The sequence below is a fragment of the Diceros bicornis genome, chromosome 8 (genome assembly GCF_020826845.1).
Source record: "Diceros bicornis minor isolate mBicDic1 chromosome 8, mDicBic1.mat.cur, whole genome shotgun sequence".
Classification (NCBI taxonomy): domain Eukaryota; kingdom Metazoa; phylum Chordata; class Mammalia; order Perissodactyla; family Rhinocerotidae; genus Diceros; species Diceros bicornis.
The window spans coordinates 12,754,544-12,768,256 of record NC_080747.1 but is presented as its reverse complement, the minus strand read 5'-3'; the positions used below and the strand labels follow the sequence as shown (position 1 = coordinate 12,768,256).

Sequence of the window (13,713 nt, the reverse complement as noted above, 5' to 3'; positions counted from 1 at the left end):
TAATATATACTGTTCAAAGCTTTTAATTCTTAATAACATTTTCAAAGCTAGCAATAAATCTAAATATGTGAAATGTTTATGCCTTTTGTAAGTTTGATTCATTAAATGCTTGTTATTTCTGCATTTTTTATGACACTAGGCAAATTGGCAAAAAATGAATTAGCACGAAGATAATTACATTAACCTCTATGCCTAGTAAAAATAGCGAGTAAGATCTTTTCGCTCTGCTCAAACTGCTTCAAAGAGAGCGCGTGGGGCCTTGTGCCAGACAGACCCAGGCTTGAATGCCAGTGCCTGTACCCTGACCCACAGCCTTGGGCAAGCCTTCAACCTCCAGAGCTGTGGTTTCTTGATGTGTCAAGCAGGGGTGATAATCACTACCTCAAAGAGCTGTTAGGACGATTAAGTAGTAAGCACTTACCACCTCACCTGGAGGACCAAGAACTAGGAGACATTCTTTGCAGAGCCCCTTCAAACTCCTGGGTCACCAGGTAAATTAAATGAGTATGCCCTACAGCATCCGGCAAGGGTGCCAGGCTCACACTAAGCCCAGCATGGATTTCTTTACCTCTTTCAAGGATGAATGTTTTCAGAGTTATATAGTGTTTACTTTTTTAGGAAATTTTCTCATTTTCATTTGTAAAGAATTTAGAAGAATGCTGTACTTTATGAGAATGTGTAACATCTGAACAATAGGTACTGTAGTTGGGTCACTTTTCCACATTTCCAAACCCTGAAAGGCGATTCTGTTGCTTTTCTTCTGTGTTGTATGTTTGCACACACGAGAATGCTTTCTTTCCACCCAGTTGACGTTTCTTTAGATTGCAGCCACTTGCTTTCCTTCCACTTTAATATTGAGATCTATTGAATGGACAGCTCCAGGTGATCATTACATGGTTGGTCAGCTTGCAGTGGGAGCAGATTATTGTTTGCCCACTGAGTTTATTGGGCTGGTTTAAAATGTGAAGGGGAAGGCCTGTTAGACTTTTGTTACTGTTGTTTACCATAAATGGTACTAATACAGATTCCTCTAAGCCAAAGAAGGGTGACTGTAGTTTTATTCTTTAAGAGAAAGTTTTAGTCTTCATAAGCACTTTCCTCCTCTGTGCTCCTGCTCCTGCTTCCTCCCCCTGGAGGGCTTCCTCCTCTCCCCCACCACACCCCCTCTCTTCTGCCCAGTCCACACTCTCCATGTGGCAAAAGCTCTGTCTCCTCAGGTGTCATTAAGGGTCTCCTCTTGTCTGGAGCTCTTTCTAAATCTCCCCAAGTTGGGTTGGCCATTCTCTCTCCGGGGCTCCCTCCAGCTCTCATAGCAGCTATTACCACTGCATTGACCTCCTTTATCTACATGCTGGTGTCTGTATCTGCTAAAATATGAATAAGCTTGCTGAGGGCAGGGACCCCATCCTGGTGTCCTGCCTGGCTTTGTGCCCACTGGGCTAAGCACGTTACTTGGCCCATAGTAGCAGCTCAGCAGATGTTGGATGAACGAGTAGTGTGTTCATTGCTAGTGTAAGGTCATGAGAATGACAACCACTTACTCTCCTTCCCAGCGTGCTGTGTCCTTAGGCATACAGACACCGAAATACCTTCTGGGAACGTTGGGTTTCTGCATTGGGTTTCTGGCAGTTTCAGCCTTTGGAGTGCAACCAACAGTCCACCAGCAAACAGGGAAAGGATTCTCATTGGTTGAAGAGTAATAAATAAAGACCACTAGTTTTACTTGTTCAGTCTTCTACAGCATTCCTTTGTGTGTAAAACAAGGAAACAGACGCAAAACTGTGACTGCTGACGACAAAGACAGAATGCTGACTGACCAACCATCATGGAGGGAACGCTAAAAAGTATAGTCTGCAGCGCATGACTTAGTAGTTTAGCACTGTACTTCCATTGTTGTGCATAATGAGTCTAAATTGTTTAAAAAAAAAACTATTAGGCTGTCTATATTTTGATTAAGAAACCTGGCCCATATTTATTTATTTATTTATTTATTTATTTATTTATTTATTTATTTATTTTTTTTTTAAATTTTCTTTGAGAAAATGTGTCCTTTTTTTTAAAGATGTGTTATTAGTCTCCTAGGGCTGCCGTAACAAAGTACCACAGACTGGGTGACTTAAACCACAGAAATTTGTTTTCTCACAGTTCTGCAGGCTGAAAGCCCGAGATCAAGGTGTCAGCAGGGTTGATTTCTTCTGAGGCTTCTTTCCTTGGCTTGTACATGGCCATCTTCTCCTTGTGTCTTTGTTTTGTCTTCCCTCTGTGTCTGTTTCCAGTTTCCTCTTCTTTTCAGGATACCAGTCATATTGCATTAAGGTCCACCCTCATGACCTCATTTTAACTTAGTTCTTTCAAGACCCCTATCTCCAAATATAGTTACATTTCTGACGTACTAGGGGTTAGACCTTCAACATATGAATTTTGGGGGGAATGCAATTCTGGATTTTAACTACTAAGAAGGTGTGGATTTTAACTACTTACTATGTTTATATAGGACAATTTATTAACTAACGATACATGGAATGTTATGTGTGAGGGCATACATATCGTACCATATTTGTGTGTCAGACATAAGTCACTGCTCTTACAACGGCAGAGTTTGATAGCCTAGATGTGGCTCCTTCTCTAAGCCATCAAAAGAGTCCACCCTCCCTCTGTGAAATACAGTCTTAAATTCAATGGGTAAAAATTTATAATGTTACAAAAAAATAGGAAGGATGTGGTGAGTACACGAGAAAGGGGGAGAGATACAAACATCAGTAGTTACTCCTCAATTAAAAATAATGCCTTCTGAGTATAGCACGTTCAAGGGCACATGAAATTGTGTTAAGATGAGTAATCATTTTACATGCTTTTAACATAAAGAAACAGTATTTTAAGTCAATATATATTACAATCTTTCCCATCCATGAAGCAGTCTGGTGAACAGGTAACAGCAAAATTATGAAGAATAAAATTGGAGTTAAAAAGCTTTATCTGAAAGGTTTTCTGTAATGTCTTTAAAGTTTAAGGAAGTACCCAGAAAGCCACATCAGATGTTCATAGCTGTGACCAAGAGCAGCTTGTCTTTTAAGTAATTCACTTCTGTAGGTGGTAAGCCAAGGCTCTGGGAGAAGAACCACAAACTTGCACTTAGAAAAGGGATTTTGCATTAAGATATCTCTCATCTACACAAGTAGAACTATTAACTTGTTATTTCCATAGCTAAGTTATGAGAAAATGTAACTTACTAAACATTCTAATAACGTTTAGAAATTCCTTGATTGTTTGAAATTTTCATCTACAATTATTTAAAGAATGTTTATTTTATGTTTTGTATTCTTCTCTCGTTTTAAAATCCAGCTCATGGTGTTTGGAATCTTTCTGTGCCTGGATGCGTTTCTGTATGTGTTCACCCTGCTTCCTTTGAGAGTTTTTCTGGCACTGTTCAGGCTCTTCACTCTGCCTTGCTATGGCTTAAGGTAAGCTTAAAATCATGAACTATTTTAAATATTTAAATTATTTTTACTACTTGTAGTTGTTAAATAATCACTTGGATAGGTTTTGCAGAATAGGGATAATTCATACAGTTTCATTCACACTTTGGCCTTTAATGCATAAACTAATCATGTTTATCTTTGTAGTGAATATTATATAATTATACTTTTTATGTGCACACTTTTTTTCTGAATCTTTTTGAACCAGAACTTTGCTTTGGCCAGTAAAATAATGTTAAGTATGCAGAAGGCTGTATGGGAGAGGAGAAAGGAGCGAGGACCAGAGTCAAGGACCTCGTTGCCACTCTGCTACCTTGCCCTGTACCTTTGTTTTCTTGAAGTCCCTTGGCCTCCTGGGCATCCTCTGTAAAGTGCGGACTGAGTTCTAGGCTGGAAGGTGGGGGGCAGTGGTTTCAGAATCTCCTAAGGAGCTCTTACTGAAGGGGTTCCTCCTCTATCCCATTTGAGGGTCACTGTCTTAGTGGCCTAGGAGCCTTAGTTACTGATGACAGGTGAGACTCACTCTGGTTTGTGGGAGGGGAAACTTTTTTTTTTTTTTTTTTGAGGAAGATCAGCCCTGAGCTAACATCCATGCCAATCCTCCTCTTTTTGCTGAGGAAGACTGGCTCTAAGCTAACATCTATTGCCAATCCTCCTCCTTTTTTTTCCCCCTTTTCTCCTCAAAGCCCCAGTAGATAGTTGTATGTCATAGTTGCACCCCTTCTAGTTGCTGTGTGTGGGACGCTGCCTCAGCATGGCTGGACAAGCGGTGCGTTGGTGCGCACCCGGGATCCGAACCCGGGCTGCCAGTAGCGGAGCGCGCGCACTTAACCACTAAGCCAGGGGCCGGCCCCCAGGGGAGACTCTTGAAGACCGTTGTCTAGTAGGAAGGATCAGTCCGTCCAACCCAACATCAATTAGCTGGTGAGTTGTGGGCAACCACCTAACTCTTCTAAGCCTGTTTCCCCATCAGAAAAAGGGGATATTGAGAGCCCAGCATCTTTTACCGCAAAGACTGGGAGATGTGAAAAGAATACGTATCATAGTGCCTGGTTCATAATAGACCGGAACAAAGATTAGTTTCCTTCCCTTTCTTTTCTTCCAAAACTAGGAACAGTAAGATGAAAATGTTAAGCTTATGTGAATCTTAATGCTTTATTGGTCTTGAGGTCAGAAGAAGTTTGGATTTTACTGTTTTCTTTTTTTGTACAGTTATGTCAGCGTGTCTTCACTCTGTAGTCGCTTTCTCTATGACATTCTTAGGTAGTTCTTAGCATAGTTGCCCAAGTGACATTTCTAACATGTATCACTTTTTTAAATATGTTTCATTCCAAAAAGTTTTAAAATGCTGAACTGGACAATAATATGTGAAACTTCATTTAACTATAAAGTAGGTGACTATTCCATGGTATATAAAATATATAATTAATAAACTTATTATCAATAACTTAACTATGGAACCTGAGTTACAAAATTATTGGTCAATATACAGAATTATATGTTGATTTTTTTTAAAAGCTAAAGTCATGGAAGATTCTCTTTTAAAGTAGTAAATGAGCATATACTTAATATTTAGTAAGCACTGAATAAGAGAATCTCTTCAAAAATGAGCCTTAATCAGTTTTAATAAGGAAGAAATTCTTCCAGTATAAATTGGAAGAATTTATTAATCATGATCATATTGTGAAAAGAGTAAAAATTCTTTTTTGAAAGATTGCATGGAGTAAAACAATTATAAGTAAGATCACAGCATTGTTATATGTGATACTTTACATTCTATAACCTTACCTTCGAGAATGAGAGAATTATGTTACATATTTTATTAATTACATGTTAGTCAAATGGGAGAATCTTTTTAGCAATTTAACCATCAGCTTTAAGATATTCAAGTACATCCTTTATACCTCTGAGAAAGTTTTTAAGAAAGCTTTATTCATATCAGCAAACCTTTTTTAAGACATTTGTAGGATAGTATTTTAATAGTAACAAAACCTAACCTCACATACAGTCATGCACTGCATAATGACGTTTCATTCACCACGGACCGCGTATACGACTGGTCTGATGAGATTAGTACCATATAGCCAAGGTGTGTAGCAGGTTGGACCATCTAGGTTTGTGTAAGTACAATCTGTGATGTTCGCACTACAAGATCGCCTAATGATACATTTCTCAGAACATATCCCCATTGTTAAGCAACACATGACTCTACTATTTTATCACTATTGGGAGCTCACTAAAATCATGGTTATTTCAGTTACCTTTTCAGAAGACCAGAGAAAAAATCTAATAAAACGTTACTAAGTATAAATCTTCGTGTGTGACTGCCTAACAAGGATGACACATGGAAATAGTCTGGATAGTCTGGTCAAACTACCCAGTGTAAAATAACTAATGCCTTGGAGAGGTGTTCACGTCTACACTATGAGCTAGATTACTTTTTAGTTGTTCTTTGATCAACAGTGTGAGGCAAGTTCATGTTCTAGCCATCTTTAAGAGAATGGCGCTCAAAGACATCATGTTCTATGTGGCTATTGGCGTGATGAGATAAAACATGAAAAGGTTATGTAACCTAAAGACTCTCTTCCTTCTAGAGTGGTTCCTTCCTCGGGTATGTTATCACAGTGGATGTTCACTGTGGTGACATCACTGAGTAAGTCACAGTGGTGATTTGCTAGTATTCCCCAAGAGCATCTTACTTTAGGCTCTTATTTGAAGACCCATCTTATACAGGCATCTAGGATGGTGTCATTTCTATGTATGTCTTGTCACTTGGGGAAGCAGGGCACAAAGTAGCATTAGAAAAGTTTTTCAGTGTTCATTCTGAAAACTAAAAGATGTTGCAGGTAGCTGGGAAATCTTCAATCCTCTGCTCCATTTGCTTTATTGTGAGTGGCTGATGGTCCCTGGAGCCAAACTTTTCTAGATATTCTAAGATTTTTTTTAGCATATAAAGTAAAGATGATTGCTTTTGTATATTATTTTAAAATACTGTTCAATCTAAATTAATTTGTCACATTTTTTTTTTTTAAGATTTTTATTCATTTATTTTTTTCCACCCAAAGCCCCAGTAGATAGCTGTATGTCATAGTTGCACATCCTTCTAGTTGCTGCACGTGGGACGCGGCCTCAGCATGGCCGGAGAAGTGGCGCACTGGTGCGCGCCTGGGATCCGAACCCGGGCCGCCAGCAGTGGAGCGCGCACACCCAACCGCCAAGCCACGGAGCCGGCCCTGAGTCACATTTTAAAACAAAATTAAATAAAATGTGGTCTGTGTTTAAGGTTTTATAGCTAAAATGACACTAGAGGGCAGCTTGTTACGCACTACATTTGAGACTCCATCAAGTTTTCCTATGCAGACAGTTCCTGCTATTTCTGCAGTTTGGATCAACTGAAAAATTACATTTTATGCTGTCACAAATAAATATATATAAAACATGAAATGCAGTTAAAATTATATAACAGAACTTCAGCAATTTTAAGTAGTATGTTTGAGTGTAGGCCAGATTACACAGAAGATGAAAATACTGCCTTACTGTCTTAGTGCCTTGAGTATGCGTGCTTAGAATAATATGGGTTGCAATTTATATTTTCTTTCAGTGATTTAGAAAACAATGTCTTTTTAAGCATTATTTTTGAAAGCATCAAACTTTAGTTGAAATTTGAAATATAATATGAAAAATTACATTAACAAAGCTATTAATATTTTTTAAATCTAAGATCTTTCAAATGTTTTAGGAATATAAAAATATATTTTATTTTTGCAAAATTATTATTCAGAAATAGCCAAATTCTGCCTTCTTATAGTTTTCCTTCTAACATTCTCTACTTCCATTAAAGATTATTTGATTTGTCAAGCTGTATCATGTTCCATCTTTTTCAGCAAGCAAAAAGTGCTCTTTCCTTCAGTCTGACTTTATTTTTTCAGAGAGATAAGAAGAATTTGAAAAGACCAGCAAAGAAGTTGATCGTATTCTTTTTTCTGTTTTCTTTTTCTCACACTCTTGTATTTCAGTCTTCTTTCTGCAAAAAAAAAGTTGCTGTCTTTTTGGTCTCTTAGAAATTATTCCCAAAAAGGAGGAAAACAGGATATTTGTCAAAGTAATCAAGGTACTGACATGAAAACAAGAACTATTTGCAGTCTCCAATGCTGTTTGTTTCAATCGCGCAGTAATAGTAGAGCAGTCAGTAGTATTGCCGTCTTTTCTTGTTTGGTATTAGTGTCCTCACCTCCTCTACTTTCAGAGTTAGATCTGTTACAGCATTTGTGAGAGGCTTTTGAAAGCTGACAGCCTTCCAGATTTTCTGCTTTAGAATTTATTCTTTGAACCTATGTCTAAATCTTCTGCCAACTTGCCATGGCTTTTGGTTTGGTTTTTGCCAGTACTGACAACTAAGTAGACTCGCAGTCTTTCACTAAGACTGAGGGCCAGGGCGATTCTGCATCTCCTCAGGAGACCCAGCCTTCATCGTGATTGCTCCACTGGCGGGCATTTTGCCTGCTTTTAACTCTGTTAAAATATTATTCATTTTGAGATGTTGGCAGGGTAATTATCTTGACTCGGTAGGGGTGTGTGTGTGTGTGTGTGTGTGTGTGTGTGTGTGTGTGTGTTGTCTGCAAAGGATGCACTGCTTCCATAAAAAGTTTACATCTGTCCTTAGTAATCTCAGTAATCTCAAGAATATTTAGGGGAAAACTGTTGTTAATGAATTAACAATCTTGAAAAATCTTTGCCCCAAAATGTTTGTAGACTGAAATAAAGAAATACATCCAGATTCTTTAAAAGCAGATTCAAGTATTTCTTCCCTCTTTCTTAGATGAGGTAGTATCATTTTAGAAAAACATTGAAGAAACCTCTTGAATTAGGATAATTTTTTTAATGATGAGGACTTGGAAATCAGAATTAAGTTCTGATTCATTATAACAGGTATCTGTGTTTCTTAGAAGAATGAAAGTATTTTGTTTTTTAGAAAAGTAGACTGCTCTGTGTTATGCTAAAGAGGTTCTAGACATCATTTTTCCATATTTACTAACAGAATAAATAAAGAATAACCAATTATGTAAGTGTTTTTAACTTACCTGGCATTTTTGTGAATCCTTTTTCCTCCTCAAACTTGTGACTTCATTTTGTGTTTTAGAAATTTTAGTCACGTTTGAGTTAAAAGTTGAGAGAAATCATAGAGAAAAACGATACTATCTGGTACCAAGAACTGACAGTTTTTTCTAAAAAACTTTGCTAAAACATTTTAGACGGTAATCAGTGTAGAGTAGGTTTAAGTAATAAATGCTAGAGTGTTTTTCTTTTAGAGCAAAAAGATACGTGCAAGCAAATTTTCTGATCTCTCACCTGAGTTTTAGGCATAACTCTTATTTGAGGCCTGATGGCCTTTTTTGTTTTTAAGAGGCAATGGTATCTTTTTCTTTTGAGAGTTTACCCCATAGGAAAGCTCTTATCTCTCAGAGGAATTATGAATTTCAAATGCTTGAGTGTTTCTTAACCTGCTGGATTTCCTCTGTATTCTTTACCTCCTTCAAGATAATTCTACTTAAAATTAACTTCACACACACACACAGACACGCGCGCGCGACTTTTCTCTTTTTAGATGTAAGCCTTAATTTTTCCCTAAGTGATTAAGGCCACCCCTGCAGCACATGTAGGGAGAGCTCTTGGTAACTTTCTCTGGGGAAACAAGTATGTCTATTTCCTCTTACCAGGGCTGATCTTCGTGGCTGATCTGTGGAGAGCAGTGTATTTGTTTTATTAGAGAGTCTTCGTAACATCAGGTTTTGTTGTCCCTGTTTCCTCACCATGACGCTCTAAGTAGCGTAGCAACATTACAACCTTCTCTCTCTCTTTCTCTCTCGTAAATCAGACCGAAGGGAGGAGCACTTGCACTTCCTTTATAGAGTGGAATGTGGTGTCACAGGGACTCCTTGTGGTGAGTAAACCCTGATTTTTCTTTCTGTACTCTTGGCCAAATTGACATCAGTACAAACGAATATTAATTATAATGAAAAAATAACAAAACAAAACAGCGTAGGCAGACATAACCATTTGGGGATGGACACATGCTGAGGAAAATGTGGTTCCGTATCCTTACTTTGTCGTAAAGCTTTGTTCGTATTTCTGCAGGATTTGACCATGATCTCACCTAATATAGGAAAATCACTCAATAAAATGATCTTTAATTATACATGTTGGTCTAGACTTGACAGCAAATACTTCATCCCCAGTGCCTCAGCAATCAGCTCAGCTTAGTTCCTTCCACATAAGCAGGTTTATTTTGTATCACTCCAAACACCAAACATAGCTTTATAAAACCAGTTATGTTTTTCTAGTATAGTTTGAAATTATTATAAAGCCCAAGGAAAACTTGAATCATTCTGTTTAAGCATGTAATGATTTTTTCCCCACCAAATGTCATGAAAAGTTAAGATTTAAACGTTTCAGTTTTCTAATTAAATGAAAACATCTTAATCTCAGTACTGTATTTAAATTAACTTCAAAATTATAGAGAGACTTTGTTTCAAAAATGGGAACCCTATTTAATATTTCACATTTAACTAGGCAGGGATTATCCCATTCCTCTTGCTCATTTGTGTTGCCTCCTCTTCCTTCCTGATCTTTCTGTCTGCTACCAGTTTTTACTTTAATCTTAGTCAGCATGTTATCTTCTAAAGAGAGGAGGAAAAAGCCTACCCTTGATCATCTTTGTCTATTATCTCATTCTATTCCCATAAATCTACGAGGCTTTTGAAACAACTGGAACACTTTAATTGGTAATTGTGCAAAACCCAATGGAAGTATTTGAATGAGTAAAAGATAAAATTTAGAAATGTAGAAAATTTGGTTTCTCTAAGAATAGTTTAATTTGAAAATTTAAAAAATTTTTCAGTTCTGTTGAATATCCCGTTTCATCTTGTCTTGTGATAGCTCACAGCCAACCTGTAAATTAGGTTAGTGGGTTTTTCACTTTCACCACCAGTTTACTCCACTTGTTTATGCATTCCTATGGGATTTTCAGCATTTGCAAAACTAATTGCCAGTAACTACTGTTTAACAGGCATTTGTAAGGAAGAAGTTCACGCTGAAAGTATCGTTCAAAAGCCAATTCAGAGTTGATTGGCAGAGCTGTGCATAAGCTCCTTATGGGGTTGGAAATACCTATCAGATAGCCATCTAAAAATAGCCTGGTAGAGAAGGAAACAAATACTGGGGCTCATTCAAGGCATTTTAACCAGGTGAACTTGTTTCGAGGTTAGGTCTTTTCTTATTCAGAGAAGCTGTGATACGTACAGATGTCTTTTTAGATGCCACCTTAGAAACAATTTTTTATTTTTTGCAACTTTTCTTTCTCATTAAGAGGGACATTTATATGAAAACAAGACCCTTGTTTCTTAAGAGTTCTGCTTCTTTTATTGTTTATTTGAATAATACTTAATTTTGAAAATCAGATTCATCTCTGTAGCAACCAATTATCGTGTTAGCAATGGAAGATTTTCACAAGAGCAGAGAGGGCACAGAAAGCCTTAAATCCAATGGAGTATAGTCCTGTTTTTTTCTCTCTTTAGAAATAAAGAGAAAAAATGATAGATATATTTGGTTTTTAGCACAGTTTTTCCAAAGGACGACGGTACAGTGATAAATTATACAGTATTAAATTATACAGTATTAAATTATGCTGAAAGATAAAAGGTACTGAGTTGTTGATTCCTGTAAGTTTAAAAGTTCTTTTAAAGAAAAGTCTAGAAAGATGGATGGTAGTGAAGAGCATGTCTTCTAGAGCAGAGTGCCAAGGTTCAGATCCCTGTTCCCCACTTCTTAAGTTATTAGCTGTACAGCTGCAAGCACATTCTTGGCTGCTCTTTGCCTCATCTGTAAAATTGGGATGGTGATAGTACCTTCCTCATCGGATTATTGTGGAAGCTAAAATGGATGTCTGCAACGGGCCCAGAATGGTGCCTGCCACATGGTAACTGTGGATTGTAGCATAAGGTGTTTTTACAACTTTTCTATTGTTTTTACAACCTGGTTTAATCCTACACAAGATAAAGCGAAATTAAAATTGTTTATGCTAAATTTTTAAATTTTATTATCATTTTGGTTCAAAATGCGTGGTACTGTCTTATTTTGGGATGTACATTTCCCATTTCGGTAGTTCTAACTTCTAACGATGACTTGTATTAAATATAATATTCCTCCATGGATATAATAACACATTGTTCCTTTGTTGCAGATGTTTATAAAGAAACACAATTGGAGATATATATATATATATATATATATATATATATATATATATATATATATATAAAAGCCTTTTATCTCTTAAATAAAATTGCTTTGACTGAGATCTCTTAACTAAGTAGATGCCAGTCTAGTACCAAAAGCTCTTAGTGTTCTACTTTAATTAGTTATCAAAATCATTTTGGTAATCAAATGATTTGGTAATCATTTGGGTAATGCCCAAATCCATTAATATTCTACTTTTCGTTCCTCTCATTTTCTGTAATTCATAAACCATGACCTAGAGTGCTTAGATACAAAGGCCACACTGTGGTGATTTGTGATTTTCAGCTGTGCCTGCTCTTCTGAGGAGGAGGTTCATGGAGTACTCCATGCTGATGCTTCAGTTTGTCCCCTGGCCGTCCCAGGGGAGACAGTCACACACAGGCCCGGAGCCCGAGGATGTTCAGAATGTCTCCTCTTCTCATTGTTTGAATTAAAAACATGTTTAGCTTCAACTCTCGACAAATGTAATACCTCTTCCATTTTCAGTCTTGTGGGTGAGGGGACAGGGAATTCCCTTGATAGTCAGATAGCTCTGGGGAGCAATCTGTGTCCTGGGCAAGGTGTTTGGAGATGGGAGATGAGGATCCCTCTGGGTTCCCTGAGGAGAAAAGGGCCAGAGTTTGCCTGGGAGAGGTGAATGGCCTGGAGAAAAGAAAGGGGCAGACCAGTGAGGGTAGAGATTGATCAGCTTGGTCCTTGCTGCAGTTTTGCCCAAAACTTCAGCTTCAACTGCTGAGAGTAATTTCCCTCAGTTTATTATGCCCATCTCAAGACATGTGGTCTGACTCAGATTCTGACCTCTCTCTCCATTTGGGCTCAGTGGTTCAGTCCAGTGGCTTCCCATGTACTCCTAGTCCTTCCTGGACACAGTCTTCACAGAATTTGTGTCTTTTCAGGACTTCTGCAATATCCCATATTCTCTCTGTGACCAGATCACGTTCATACCTGCCTGAAAACTGTGTGCAGTGTGCATTGTAGAAAACAAGAGTGAGGTTCTGTATCAACTGCTCACAGAATCGGCGCTGCACACTTCATCGTCATCTTGTAAAACAGTGCTCCGGGTAGCAGTTTGGAAAGCTTACAGATTCCCTTGTTGAACTCTGCAAGGGTCTTTGAAGGAAAAGAGTCCCTGATGTGAATGTGGACAAGGGTTAGGAGAGAGCTCCAGAGAATAGGTAGCCAAGGAATACCAAATAAGTAGATAGCTTAGAACGCTGACGGCCGGCTGGAAACAGCTCACCCTTGAGGTATCTGCTAGAATGTTGTCACGATGGTGGAAATGAAGAGACTCTACAGCTCCTAATGAAAACACTCGGGGCTTTTTACTGATTTTACTATACATCAAAGCTGCCAAAACAGGAGACTGAGCATTTTCTGTCTTGAGGACTCAGCCTCTAATAGATTTAGAGAGAGCATCTTTCCCGTTCTTGTCACAGGAATTTTATATCTAGTGAAAGAAATCTTAAATTTCTTCTTTCTCATGTATTTTTGCTGTGTTAGTAAGAAGTTTCCATTCACAATTTAGATTTAGCTCTTCATACTTGGACCTGAGAAGTAAGGAATGATTCTGCTCACATTAATTAGGAAAAAAACTATTTTCAACTCAAGTCACAGAGGACTAAGTTCTGTAATATAAAAGCTATCCTAGTAAGAAAAAGATATGAGGAGAGAATTCAAGGAAAATATAAATAACTTAAATATGTAAAGAAGATGTCAGTCTCCCAATGAGAGAAATTAACATTGAAACTATACTAGATACCATTTTTCACCAGTGGGATTGGCAAAGATCCACAAGTTGATCAAACACTGAATTGATGCACATGGGCGGCAGGCTTTCTCATGCTTTTCTAGTGGAAATATAAATTGGTACAACCTCGCAGAGTGCAGTTCAGCTGCTTCTATCAAAATGTCAAGTGAACATAACCTTGAAATTCCAATTTTA

At 37.7% G+C, this 13,713-nt stretch overlaps 1 protein-coding gene across 1 annotated transcript in view; it reads left to right on the top strand.

Annotated features, from left to right (window-relative positions):
* The window catches only part of TAPT1 (transmembrane anterior posterior transformation 1), a 66,609-nt gene that overhangs the window by 23,412 nt on the left and 29,484 nt on the right, over positions 1 to 13,713 (top strand). Inside the window, exon 3 of the mRNA XM_058546778.1 lies at positions 3,343 to 3,461. Within this exon, the coding sequence (XP_058402761.1) occupies positions 3,343 to 3,461 (119 nt within the window). The remainder of the gene's footprint in view (positions 1 to 3,342; positions 3,462 to 13,713) is intronic.